This window comes from Teleopsis dalmanni, chromosome 1, assembly GCF_002237135.1.
Source record: "Teleopsis dalmanni isolate 2A chromosome 1, ASM223713v2, whole genome shotgun sequence".
In the NCBI taxonomy this organism is placed as follows: domain Eukaryota; kingdom Metazoa; phylum Arthropoda; class Insecta; order Diptera; family Diopsidae; genus Teleopsis; species Teleopsis dalmanni.
In genome coordinates, this window is record NC_051846.1 from 135,915,346 (window position 1) to 135,929,477 (window position 14,132).

Genomic DNA, 14,132 nt, shown 5'->3' on the forward strand with positions numbered 1-14,132 from the left:
ATGGCTCCTCTAAGTACATTCGTATCTCGATTATAGCTAAGGCTGTTGGAGTTTGAGTTTGACTACCCACCAAGGAGTCATCAAAATCTTGCCAAACTAAATCCTCGTCATCGTTTCTTGAAGTACTCCTGGATTCATTGCATAGCCTTTCATTCGATATACTCTTATTATTAATAAGAGCAGTTATTTCACTTTGAACTCTTTGTTTTATAGTTTGAAAGGCGATATCACTTGAAAAGGCTTTTTTTTTAAACCTGGGGTCCAGAAACGCTGCTGTCGCCATTAAGGAGTTGCCTTCCAAATTAACAAATCTGGTGGAAATAGAGTCCTTAAGTGTTTCAGCCATTTTTTTCCCTTCTATTGATGTTATTTCCTTAGAAAGTTTGGTTAAAACCGCATTCAATCCTCGTACAATATTAATTACTTTAGATAGAGTGACATTATTTTCTGAGCTCATTTCCGTCGTAATTTGTTCGAATGGTTTTAAAATATTTAAAATTTCTTTTATAATACAGCAATCATTTTCCGTTAGGGCCTCCAGTGGAATGCGTAAAATACCAATAGTAGCTGATATAGCTTCAGTTATTTTTATAATCCTATCGAACATATAATAGGTTGAATTCCACCTAGTTGGGCAATCATTTTTTAATTTTAAAACTGTTGAATTTAAGGACAACTTCTGTTGCGCTTGAAGTTTAGTAGTTTAGTTTTTTGATTTTAGTCTAATATGCTCAATATTTTTTAAGCCTTTTTGAATTATTAAATTTAATGTGTGAGCGAAGCATGGAACATGACACCATCCACACAAAGTAACAGCACGTATAATATTTGCTGCATTGTCTGTTGTTACAGCAAATATTTTATTAGTCAAACGCCATTCATCTATTATTCGCTGTAAGAATTACGTTTTGTAAAATAGCATTAAAACCAAAATTATTTGCCTTAATTATGTACCTTAATTTCTGCTGCCAAATTTTCTGAGGTATGCTGGAACCTACATTCCACGCAGCTAAGCAAACAGGAGTTAAATTTCCAATTTTGGGATATGAAATGTGCTGTCACAGCCAAATAGCTTTCATTAGCATTAGAAGTCCACATATGTGTTGTTAATGAAATAGTTTTAGCTTCTTGTAAGATATCTAATATTGATTCTTTCGCTTTATTATATTTTTCCATAAGAAAAGTTGTACTAAATGTTGTTCTTGATGGAAACATATAAGATGGTTCGAGACCCAACACGAGTTTACGAAAACCAGTGTCATTAATAATAGAAAATGGCTGTACATCTTCAACTATTACATCCAAAATTAAGTTGTTAATCTTTATTTGACGTGGGAGTGATAATGGTCGCATTACAAAACTTTCAAGAGAAGTTTGCGTTATTCTTGGTGCAGCCACCAAACCAGAGGTTGATGGAACTACCGTTGGTGAGTTAGTGCTGCTACTCCCTATATAGTAAATGAACTTGCTTTATCATAGTGAAACTATATATAAAATTTGCTTTACCTTCGCCAAGTACTTCATGGAAAGCAACTTCACGATTCCGTTTAACGGCGCTTAGGACCGTGGGATGCTTAATGTTTAAATGCTTTCTCAAATTTGAAGTAGAACCACCTTTTATTGAATAGTTTGTTCCACATAATCTGCATTTAGCTTTTTCACTTCCTACTGGTTCAAAATGAATCCAAATTTCACTTTTTTTATTATTAATATTTTCACACATTTTTAATAAATTTGAAAACGAACAAAATTTTTGAATAAAGTAGTTGTTATTAAACCGCGAAAACAGCTGTTGAAAGTAATCGTTACCAAATACTCAAAAGAGTAGGTAAAACGAATACTACTCATTGGTAAAATGAGTAAAAGTAACGAATACAATAAAAAGTTTGTATTCGTTACTCCGGTATTTCTTGAGTAACGAATACAAAGTAACGGATAATTACTTTTTTGGCACTACTACATCACAAGGCAATTTTGTAAACAAATAGCAGCTGATTAAGTTCAAACACATTGCCAATGATAATAAATAATAGATAGGATTATTTTAAAACGAAAATGAATAGCTTAAAATTTCTAAATTTCAAAACGACAATAAAATTCTGCAATGAGAGAAGTGCATTACTTCAGTCAATACGAAGAGGTGGGATGTTCAAGCGATCGCCTGCTTTAAAATTGCAAGCTGCTGCACTGCAGGATTTGTATACGAATTTTTTTGATAACCGAACTGAACTCAGCGTAGAGGAGTGGCAAGAAGCTAAACAAGCACTTGTAAATAATAACAAATATATATCATCAAATAACGTAGATGCTATGATGATTGGTTTATTTAAATACGGACACCAGCTTCCATTAGCCAAAGATTACTTGAAGTACTTGAAGAAGATCAATGTTGAACCCAATGTGGCAACACTCGGGCGACTCTTACGAGTTTACAATACAGCTTATCATGAACGAGGTGGTTCCATTGATTCGCTGACACCAGAAGAACAAAATGAAATTTTATCAATATATACACACTTCAGAAGCAAGCATGACGTGTTTGACACCACCACTTGTGAAAACCTTATACATGGGCTTGTGGCCACAGAGCGATTTGGCGACTGTAAGGAGTTGATTGAAATGGCGAAACTTACAGCAGTGCCAACGGTAGCAGCGTATTCCGAAGTAGCTGTCAAAGCTTTTAGCACAAATGATATGTCATATGGTTGGCAAATATTGGATGAGATGGTCACAGCGGGCAAGCAGCCAAGATGTGAAGTATTCATTGCTTACATTGAACAAATAACAAAGAATTCAGACAAGAGTTTCCAGCATGAATTTGAGAAATTGTTAGAGTTTTTTGGACAGCATGATATCATCATAAGTGAGAAAGTAGTTGATTACATCACGAGCCTAGAGAACAAAAATTTGCTTAGCATTACAAAATCTAAACTTAGCCGCTCGGGCAAATGTAGAAACTGCAATAATCAAATGGAAAATATTTCTGTCAGTGCTGCAGATTTTGCTAAGCTTAGTAATTCGTTTTTAAATAAAGTTCTGATTAGAAATGATGTTTTTCAAAAATCGACGCCTCAGGAAGTTGACAGATTTAAAGCATTCGTTGCCGAAACCGCACCGTACGATTGTGTCATTGACGGACTCAATGTTGCATACTCAATGGGTATCAAGAAATCCCCGGCTATGTTGGCTAACTTGGTAGGGTGTTTTATGTAGTTTTTATATTATTTTTAAATGAATTATATTTTGTTAGGTTACTAATGTGGTGAAATATTTCAGTAGCCAAAACAAGCATGTCCTGATACTAGGCCGAAAGCATATGCAGAATTGGTCAAAGACATCCTGGAATTACATATACAAAAATGCTAGTGTGTTTCTAACAAATAATCTGTAAGTCTTTCTTTTCTATTTGTTAAGCGGTATTTTTATAGATGCCGTAATTGTGATTTACAAAATCTCTAAACAATATATGCCAATGGCAGCATGAGGTTGAGTCCGATAGATGATATACTTTTTGGTGCCCTGATTGAAATTAAATATATATTTAATTTTATATATTTATTTATATATTTAATTATATATATATATATATTATGTTTGTAAATATTGGTATCCACCTAATTTGTTTTTATGCCGGGCCTTAGGTAGTTTTTTGTATTATATTATTTTAAATAATTTAAAAAAGTTTTTGTTGAATTAAAAAAGTATCAACAACACTGAAGATAGACCGAAATTAACAAATAAGATTAATGTTTTTATTTGCAAATTTTTTATATTATTTAAATTTAATGTGAAACAAATGACCTAAACTCCTGCAAAAAACATAAATATATAGTATATATTTGTATATAATATATAGTACATATATATTTGTATAAAATATATAGTATATATTTGTATAAAATATAGTATATATTTGTCAAAAATATATAGCATATATTTGTAAAAAATGTATAGTATATATTTGTAAAAAATATATAGCATATATTTGTAAAAAATGTAAAGTATATATTTGTAATAAATGTATAGTATATATTTGTAAAAAATTTATATTATATATTTGTCAAAAATATATAGTTCATATTTGTCAAAAATATATAGTATATATTTGTAAAATGTATAGCATATATTTGTATAAAATATATAGTATATATTTGTATAAAATATATAATATATATTTGTAAAAAATGTATAATATATATTTGTAAAGAATGTATGGTAATATATTTTATATGTTTGTATAATATATACAGTAATATATAGTATATATTAGCAAACATAAATAGTAATGTATAGTATATATTTGTATAAAATATATGGCATATATTTGAGTGCATTGTCACTCGATTGAAAATAAAATTTTTAGTTTGAAAATATGTAGAAATTAAATAAAATATATATTTTATATAAATGTATATAATATATTTAAAGTATTTATTTAATTATATATTTATGTATAATTATAATTTTATATTCAATCGAGTGACAGTACATCCAAATAATCGTCATAAGTGGTCTTCGAAAACATCTATGGGTTTAATTGTTCATATACAATTTTTAGACTACAAATGTCAGGATTTAAACCCTTTCAAATTTGAATCGTGATGTATTTTTCTATGCGAAGTACAATTCAATACGACATAAAAATTAGAACGTAGCCTAGAAGATATGAATAAATAAAATAATACAGATGATAAACGTAAGAGAGTGCTTATCGGAATTTGCACTTTCCTACAAGCAAGGGGCAAAAAAATTTAAGCTTAAACTTCAAATATATCATTATCTCTCTAACTCGGTTATTGCTTGAAATGAAGAATAAAGCCGCAAATAAAATGGGATCCAATCAAAAGCTTGATTTTCTAATTACAGAATGATTATTTGATGAAATGAGAATTAAAAATACGCAGGACACTATAGCATACTTAAAAATGTTTAATATATTTCACAGAAGGTCTACTATCAGATAAGTCAAGCAAATCTGATAAAACTATTTTTGTCAGACATAACGTTTATATTTAAAGCTCCAAAATATAAAACTAGGTTTAGTTTTGAATTTATTTAGAAATAAGCTTACTTAAGATGTCGTACAGACTACTAAAATTTCCAAGTGCATTTCAAGCAAAAATTGCTGCTGATATATTTTAAGGAAGATATATAGTAGAAACTAATATATGATTATTTATTGAAGGTCAAGTATTAATTATATTTATATTCTTAATATATCAACCATACTATATCCATATCCAGGATATAGTGACTGTTACTGAGCAATTGCCATGTACTATGTAAATTATTTCTTTAAGTATTCATATACCAATCAGTACGGTTCTTTTCCCAAGAAACCAGTAATTAGTTGTTGCAATGAGACCACAAATAGAGTTACTTTTGGAAACTAATTAACTTGGGTACGAGGGAAAACGGTATTACTATATCCTTTGTAATTGGTCATTGTCTAATAGAAAGTTACACACAAAGATCAAGCTGCCATCTATTGTAAATATGTTCCGGAGCAGTGATACAATTCTTGAAAGTTCATTTTAGACGATCTCGAATTAAAAACTGCTATCGAAAGCCTTATAAAATTCTCAAACAAAATCAATTGATTAAAGTGCTGTAGGTAGTTATTGACTAAGAAATACACGCATCGTAGAAACCAAATCAATCGTTAGAAAGCAAGAAATCATTTTATAAAATCGTTGCCAGATTAAGAAGCCAGACCCATACACGATGTATGTGGGATCTGCAATGTCCCTAAATATTGATTAAGTTTATATACCATACACTAGATGATGTCAAATTTAAAATGTATTTAATTGTACTAGCTACTAATGAAACTGAATATAAAATTTGAAATTTTAGGTCTGTTCCACAAGCTACCCGTAGTAAAACTCAAGTAAAACACAATTAAAGTACAAACTGAGAGCGTAACACAAATAAACTGTCAAATTACGCTCTTTACACAGAATTCCATGGAATATCTTTGTGTAAAGTCAGGTGAAAACATCAGTGCCGCGCAAATAAACAATACAAAAATTTAAATTCAAACCAAAACAGCTGATTCGCACATCAACACAAATTTTACTTGAAATAAAATGTGCGAGTAAAGTTTGTGTAGCATTTTCAAATTTCGTCAGCGATGTTATGCTCTCTCAGATAGTTAGGTTAGGCGAAATGGTGGAACGCACTTGTGTATACACTGTGTTGCTCAAAGTTACCCGTGGAACAGACCTATTTATAAATTTTAAATTCTAAAACTAAAGTTCACTATTCTTTTTGATTTATATATGCAGATAATGCTTATTTGGAGATGTTAACAGTCTATGTTAATATAAATACATGCGTACGTGCGTTTGCTAATACTTCAAACTTTGTTAACTTGTTCCTTCCTAGTATTGTTCTTCAATAGTACATATTGCAGTAGTCCCACGTTTGGGAATGTAATCACTCTCTTTTCTTTTCTTTATTCTTGTACTAGATTTTTATGTACATCTGATCAAAATCACTTCTTATGAACTTCTTTCTTCTTTTTATTTTTGTATAAGATTTTTATGCACAGTGTATCTCTTCATAATCACTTCTTATGAAATCCTGTCTTATCTATTATTTTGACCTTATTGACATCTGCTACATGTTTTGTTTTCAGGATGTATTGGTTTAATTTTGTTGCCTCTCTACCTGTTTTTTTGTTATGTGTTCCTTCGTGCGTTACCTGTTGTCAGGAACAGTCTCTACGCTTGACCTGATATACACATGGATTTGTTGTTTATGTTTTGTTATTTATGTTCTTGTTGTAAATATTATATATAACAAACATAAATATAAAATAATATAAATTATTGTTGATTATTTAGTTGAATTGAAAAGATATTATAAAGCGTTTTTAAAATTAATCGTATCATTGTGTATTATTAGTTTGTGTAGTAAACATAAAAATAAAATAAAGCGGCAACTCTGTAAGAATACTACTTGACAGCTGATTGAAGAACGGCACTTTATGTTGTTTAGTTTTTTTTGAACTTAAATAAATAATTAAGCGTTTTTGGAAAAATGATTTCGCTACAAACGCAACCGAAGTTCTTGAGGCCTGCAGAGCAAGATGACATACCACTCAAAGGAGAAGATGACCCGGCAACTACAACATTTATCTTCAATGCGCATCGTTCGCTGGGCATAGCTGAGCAGCGGGAAAAACTACCAATACGGAACTATCGCAACCACATATTATACTGTCTGGAAAACCACCAAATTGTCATTTTAGTTGGCGAGACTGGCAGTGGTAAGAGCACACAAGTACCACAATATCTATGTGAGTGGGGCTGGCATGTGAAAGGCTTAATTGGTGTGACAGAACCAAGGCGCATATCCGCAATCACCTTAGCAGACAGAGTTGCGTTGGAGCGTGGTGAATTGGTTGGGAACACTGTTGGCTATGTTGTTAGATTTATGGAGCGAATTTCAAACAACACAAAAATAAAATATATGACAGAAGGTATACTGCTACGAGAATTACTAGCAGACCCACTATTAATGCAATACAGCGTTATTATTGTTGATGAAGCGCACGAAAGGAACTTGCTGACTGACACCGTACTGGGATTGCTTAAGAAAATTGCACGTAAACGAGAGTCTTTAAAAATTATTATATCTTCTGCTACTATTGATGCGGAATTTTTTCGCGAATTCTTCGATATCAAGCGCAAGAAGTCAAGCAAGCCATCCAGCATTGTGTTGACGGTTGAAGGTAGAATGCATCCAGTTAAAATACATTATATAAATAAGCCTTGTCCAGATTATGTACGTGATACAGTGGAAACTGTTTGGAAAATACATAAGAAGGAAGCAGCTGGTGATATTCTGGCATTTTTAACGGGACAGGAAGAAGTATTGGAAGCTTTAGATTTGTTGAATGAATATAAAAATAGCGATAATTCGGAAGATATACAAATTTTACCTATGTATGGTGGTTTGCCTAGCAGAGACCAGCTCAAAGTGTTCTTTACATTAGCAAAAGGAGTGCGTAAAGTAGTTCTTGCAACTAATATTGCAGAGACGTCTATAACTATACCCGGCATTGTGTACGTCATTGATTGTGGATTTGTGAAAGTGAAATGGTACAATCCAGAAAGCAGTTCTGACAGTCTTGTTGTAGTGCCGGTGAGTAAGGCGACTGCAGTGCAGCGTGCTGGGCGAGCAGGGCGTGTACGTGCGGGAAAAGTGTATCGACTTATCACAGAAGCAGACTTTGAAAAGCTTCCTGAACGTTTACCATCAGAGATGTGCCGCTCAGAGCTTAGCGCAAGTTTACTGCATCTAAAAGCATTGGGTATTAGTAATGTGTTACGTTTCGATTTTCCATCAGCTCCACCAGCTAAAAATCTGCTCTCATCGTTGGAGACGTTGTATGCATTGGGTGCTATTAATGAGCAAGGAAACCTAACTAAACCAGTTGGTTATTTTTTAGCTGAGTTGCCGTTTGGACCGATGCTTGGAAAAATGTTATATATATCAGGACAATTGGGCTGCTCCGAAGAAATATTGACAATCATCGCTATGTTGCAAGTGGAATCTGTTTTTTCGAAACCCGTAACTGCGCAAGCACAAATGAAAGGAAGAGTTGCGAATCGTAATTTCGAGGTTGCTGAGGGCGATCTTATAACTTTGCTTAATGTTTACACCGCGTTTGTGGAAAATGGACGCACCAAAGAATTCTGTGGTCAATATTATTTAGTTTATCGGAATTTAAAGCGCGCCTACGAATTGCGTGAACAACTTGTTAGCTTAGCAAATAAAAAGTTCGGCGTAGCATTATTTTCCTGTGATGGGAATGTCGAGATGCTTTGCAAATGTATAACAGCTGGATTCTTTATGAATGCAGCCTACTTGCATCATTCCGGTGTTTATAGAAAAATAACCAGCGATACGGAATTATTTATTCATCCCAACTCAACGCTCTATACTATACAACAGCCTCAGTTTATAGTCTACAGCGAATTACTGCAAACAACAAAACTCTTTATGATGAACGTAACAGTTATCAAAGAAGAATGGTTAACGGAAGTAGCACCGCATTTCTATTGTAAAAAAACTTTACGGAAATATAAATGACCTGAAAGGCTTTCTGAATAGTACAAAAGGCTGGCGCCATAAAAATGTAAGAAGATAATGTAAAATTGTTTTTTGTTTTACAATCAAATATGATGAAGAAACTATTTTTTTAAAATATAAAAGTTTGGACAGTAATAATATTATTATATTACAGGATCCAAGTTCTAAGCCTGGCACTTGCAATCCATAAAATTGTGAATATTGCAATCCATAAAGTTATTTCCAAGGGACACTGATGATGGAGGTTAGGTAATACACGAAAAACCTGTATGGTCAGCTGAAATATCAAATTAATTAATTACAAAAAAATATTTTTTCTTCGATTCATTACTGTCTGAATATTGTAAAATTATTAAATATTTAATAATGTATATAATGTAAAATTAGTATATAAAATAAGTATGTAATTCTATATGTATATATAATATTAAGCATTTTCACATCATATATTCTATATACAAAGCTGTATAAATTAAGAGAGCATTGTTTTTCGACTCATGCATAAGATGATAAGACATGTACGTCATCGTTTGTGTCATTTTCTTTACAAATATTTTTTAATTTAGAATTAAGCATCTAATTTAGCCAAATATAGTTAAATAAATTAAACTAAGAATGTACAATGTATTTTTTTTAGAGTTAAGTTTTAATTTTTTAAATTGCTCTCAGAAGTACAAAAAACTTACCATTTTAAATAAAACTTATTGTTAGTTCAATGATAAAATGATTTTAATTTTCATTAACAATATATTATATATTTCATTAATTAATAAATAATAAAAAGTTTTTATTATAATTCACTACAGTGTATTAAAAAATATGTACGTCTCCATTAAACAACAATAGTTTCTATAGAAAAAACATGGTTTCTTTCGTCATAAATGATTTAAAAAATCAAATTATTATTATTATATTTATTATGTACGATGCAAATATATTATACTTATATTATTCCAATATTATACTTAGTAATTATTTTCAGTTTTTACGTTATTTCTTCAAAAACTAAAGGATATCTGTTTAAAGTGGTCTTAAGTTTAGAATAAAGATTAAATCTGTTTGCGCATCTGTCTAGCTTTAGGTTGTTTTTTTTATAACTTTTAAGTAATGTTAAAGTAAAGAATAATACAAATTTAAATAATAACAAATAATTTGAAACAAAATTAAAACCTTTTCTTTATTTATATAAATATTTCGGTTTACTTTGCAGACCATCTTCAGTGTTATCGATGTTTTCATTCAACAAAAGTCAAATAAAACTTCTAGAGTATATGTAAGAAGATTATATATATATATACTCTTCTTAGATAAGAAGATAAAAAGATTAAGAGACAAGAAGGTGTGTCCTTGGTCAAATTAAAATTTTTTCCTTTATTATTTAATTTATAATATTATTAATATTTGATCAGAGCGATTCATAAATTTATGCCAGTGCTGTGAAGCACTATTTTTTATTTAGAACCTCTGGAGCAGTTCTATTCCAGCCTTTTATGAAAGAAGAGTTAACAATTACGTTTTTAGAGAAAGTTATTGTGATGTAGAGAAGCCAGAATACCATATATTAAATAAAGCTCAACGTCTTTAATATAATTCAAGGAGTTTTGCAAATTTTGTAATTTAATTGTTAACAATCTAATACGTCAGATATATTTGTTGAATATTCTTACGTCCTCAAAATAAGGGAACTGTTGCTAGAGCTGCTTTTTGCCAGGTATGATACCACATTCCAGATAACGTTTCTGCACAGCAATTCTTGGCCGTATTTTATTTTTCTGCTTTTGATTCAGCTTCCAATCGATGCCGATGGGCTTTCTTCCACAGCATCGAGAGAGACGTCTACGACTGTGATAAACAGCGAGGTCTGTTGCAATTCAAGCTGTTGCTAAAAGTACCTTCATGTGAAAGACAAGTTCTTACAACAATTAAATGCAGAACAATTAAACCATATCTCGGTTATATTCAAATAAATTAAGACCATCAACTGCTACGATTTATTAAAGAAAACGGACGCTTATTGATAATGTAAGGGAGCTATACAATGCTCACTACGCAATGAAAATAGTTTCAATATAGATATCTGCATATCAACTCTTTATATATCTTTAACAATTAGTAATATTCTAAATCGAATGTGCGAGTAAACATAAAGAATTATTACATATAACAAAAATTTTAAAAGCATTAATTAAATTTATATAATTCATATTTATATATCTTATGCATTTAATTATAGAACACATGATGATCCATTTTTATTGTATGCTACACTGAAGAGCGGCCACCACACTGATTTCTTCTCGCGGGATTTAATGCGTACACACTCTTTTTTACTGGGGCCTGAACTACGACCAATTTTTAGACGTTGGCAACAGGAACACCAATATTCTTTAGTTACCCAAACTGAAGGTGGAAAAATAATAGTTAAGGTATGATTGACGACTGACGTTTAATAAACAGAGACTATTAGCTATTAACTGAGAATTTTTTCTAGGAGCCAATTCGTTTTATGATATGCGCGCACAAAGTGAAAGACACTTGGCATTTGCCTTATAAACAGGAATATCTTGCAAACCCTCCAACATCATTTGAAGTTTCATCAAATTGGCTCTGCATTAAATTTCAAAATTAACCAAATAAAGTAACTGAAATGTAAAATTTGTTTTAAGGACAATTAAAATTCTTTCATTGAAATAAAATTTATTTACTAATTTACGTATGATTTTATAAAATCCATCCAAATTCTACAGTTAAATAATATTTTGGCATACTCAAAGTTAGCAAATTTTTACAATTTACAAACAAATTAAAAGTATTCAAATATGGCAAGCAGTAATGTCGATAGTTGGGACTTGCCCCTTCCCACCTCGACATCCTCGACCTCTGTCGAAGAGGAAGAGATACCAGATGACGAGCGCAGACGTAATGAGAATATGGAAAAACTCAAGAAATATGTCGATAGAATGGCGTACCAACCGCAACCGCCGTATATAGCTAAGCCCACTTTTGAAAGATTGAAAGAGCCCAAAAAACACGCGGTTTTGTACACTGCTGAGTACTATGCTGACATCATGACACCGAGGTTGCGAGGTGAACGGATGAAAAACTTGGCATGGAAGCATAATGCAATCACGACAGAGTAAGTTCTTGATTGAATTGGTAGATGTACATCATTTTTTTAAGAAACGAACAAACAAACTCATTTTAGTGACATCTAGTATATATCTGTACCATCTTTTCTAATTCAATTAACCTTTTAATCAATCAATTAATTCATTCAATCTTAGTTTAAGGATATTTGATGTATCAAATTAATGTATATATTATATGATATATAAGAAACAGGTTTATATTTTTGATATATAGATATTGTTCTCCCAACGGGCTTGGTTTAGAACTGAATCAACGGTAATTTTATAGTTACATTTCTGGTGTTTAGACAATTCTTCATGTTTTCTTTTATTCTTGTTAGGGATTCTCACATGAAAAGAAGTTCAAGAAAAAGATTAGTGGATTACTTTGTAGAGTATAGTTTAACGTGCAACTGACTTATTATTTCTAACAATATAATTCAACAAATGGATGAACTATAATATTTTAGCGTATTATAATAATGTGTTTCAATATATTATTTTCTATATTAAATTCTGATATCACACAATTTAATTAAGAAGTGTTTGCAATCTGCTGCGAGCCAGAGGTATATATAGATACTGTGACAATTACGTATCTGACTAATGTCAGGACCTACCTTCCACATTTATCGCACTAAAATGGCATCCCTATCCAATTAATGGTACCTTTCACTCGATTGTAGCTGTCTAATGGGAATTGATAAATTTTCACTTTTTTCTATATTATTAAAAGATTATAAAAAAGAAATTCAATTTTATAATTTTATTAGGTAACAAAACCAGGTGAATCCTTATGATCGCCGGTGTAAACAAACCTAACCTTCACAACATATATAACAATAGATTTGTTTAACTTTTCATTATTTTAATAAATATTTCTACCAAATAACTTATTAGTCAGTAAGATATTATATATTCGACTAAACAGTTTATTAAAATAATGTTTTTATTAATGCTTTCAAGGCAATTGGAAGACATAATTAAGAACCATAAAGCTAAAGAACGTAGACGTGAGGATTTACTTAAGCGTAAACAGGAACTTTACTATGAAATGCTCACCAAAATGGAAAGGCAGTGCCGTACCCAGTATTTAAATGTTCTCATCCAGAAATTTGCTAAGTTCATCGCTAATCTTGCAACAACTATAAAGGTGCCACCGCAACTTGTGGAACCGTTTAATCGTATGCAGCGTGGAATTTTTTGTAACATCCTACTAGCAATAGGAGTTCATCCCAATAATCAAGCTGCTGTTTATTACACAACCAAGGAAGCGGTTGAATATGAAGTATGCCATAAGCTTGCACATGCTTTGCTCAGCTTAATAGTTAAGGCACTTGATACTGCAGCAGCGAAAAACCCAGAAGATATACAACCCATTCAAGACATTGACTTTGAAATGGACAATTATATCAAGGATCGCTTAATGTGTGCTGCAGAAAAGAAAATAATGCATTCTCGTAAAGAAAGGAAAGCAAGAGCCATTAAGGTTTACAAAAACCCGTGCAAGGAGCCAAGACTTTTTATTGACTGATTTTTGCTCCACTACTCATTGCTTCAACTTTACATATTTGAATGTAGCGTAAAAATTCTCATTTGTGCGTTAGCCAAACCAACCAATCACTGATTCAAATTGCAAGTACGAAATTTAAGTATCTCGGCTACTTCTATAATTGCCGATTTAATAAATTTCATGTACTCATTAAAAAATTTTATGTCTTCCGAACTGTAAAAATACATACACGCGTGTGAACTTCATTCCAAATGCACTTTGCTAATAATAAAACATTTTTACAGTGAACTTAACATATATTTTACAATTTGCATTTGTTTTTTTATGAGGATATAAAAAAAAACGAAAGTTACAATATATAGTAGTACGTGAAAAAATAATTCAAAAAA

The 14,132-nt window shown here is 31.2% G+C and overlaps 4 protein-coding genes across 4 annotated transcripts in view; 3 read left to right on the plus strand and 1 right to left on the minus strand.

The window, feature by feature from the left end:
* The window catches only part of LOC119668922 (myogenesis-regulating glycosidase), a 142,433-nt gene that overhangs the window by 46,929 nt on the left and 81,372 nt on the right, over nt 1–14,132 (minus strand). The window lies entirely within an intron of this gene.
* Nucleotides 1,972–11,766, plus strand: LOC119668925 (mitochondrial ribonuclease P catalytic subunit-like). The gene is made up of 4 exons (XM_038078608.1): nt 1,972–3,195; nt 3,251–3,387; nt 11,336–11,528; nt 11,594–11,766. The coding sequence occupies exons 1-4, from the start codon at nt 2,056–2,058 to the stop codon at nt 11,729–11,731; spliced, it is 1,608 nt and encodes a 535-aa protein (XP_037934536.1). The 5' UTR covers nt 1,972–2,055; the 3' UTR covers nt 11,732–11,766.
* On the plus strand, nt 6,922–9,425 carry LOC119668923 (probable ATP-dependent RNA helicase DHX35). The gene is made up of 2 exons (XM_038078607.1): nt 6,922–9,148; nt 9,257–9,425. The coding sequence occupies exon 1, from the start codon at nt 7,045–7,047 to the stop codon at nt 9,100–9,102; it is 2,058 nt and encodes a 685-aa protein (XP_037934535.1). The 5' UTR covers nt 6,922–7,044; the 3' UTR covers nt 9,103–9,148; nt 9,257–9,425.
* LOC119668926 lies at nt 11,843–14,031 on the plus strand. Its single transcript, XM_038078609.1, has 2 exons — nt 11,843–12,238; nt 13,197–14,031. Exons 1-2 carry the CDS (start codon nt 11,922–11,924, stop codon nt 13,762–13,764), a joined length of 885 nt encoding a protein of 294 aa, XP_037934537.1. The 5' UTR covers nt 11,843–11,921; the 3' UTR covers nt 13,765–14,031.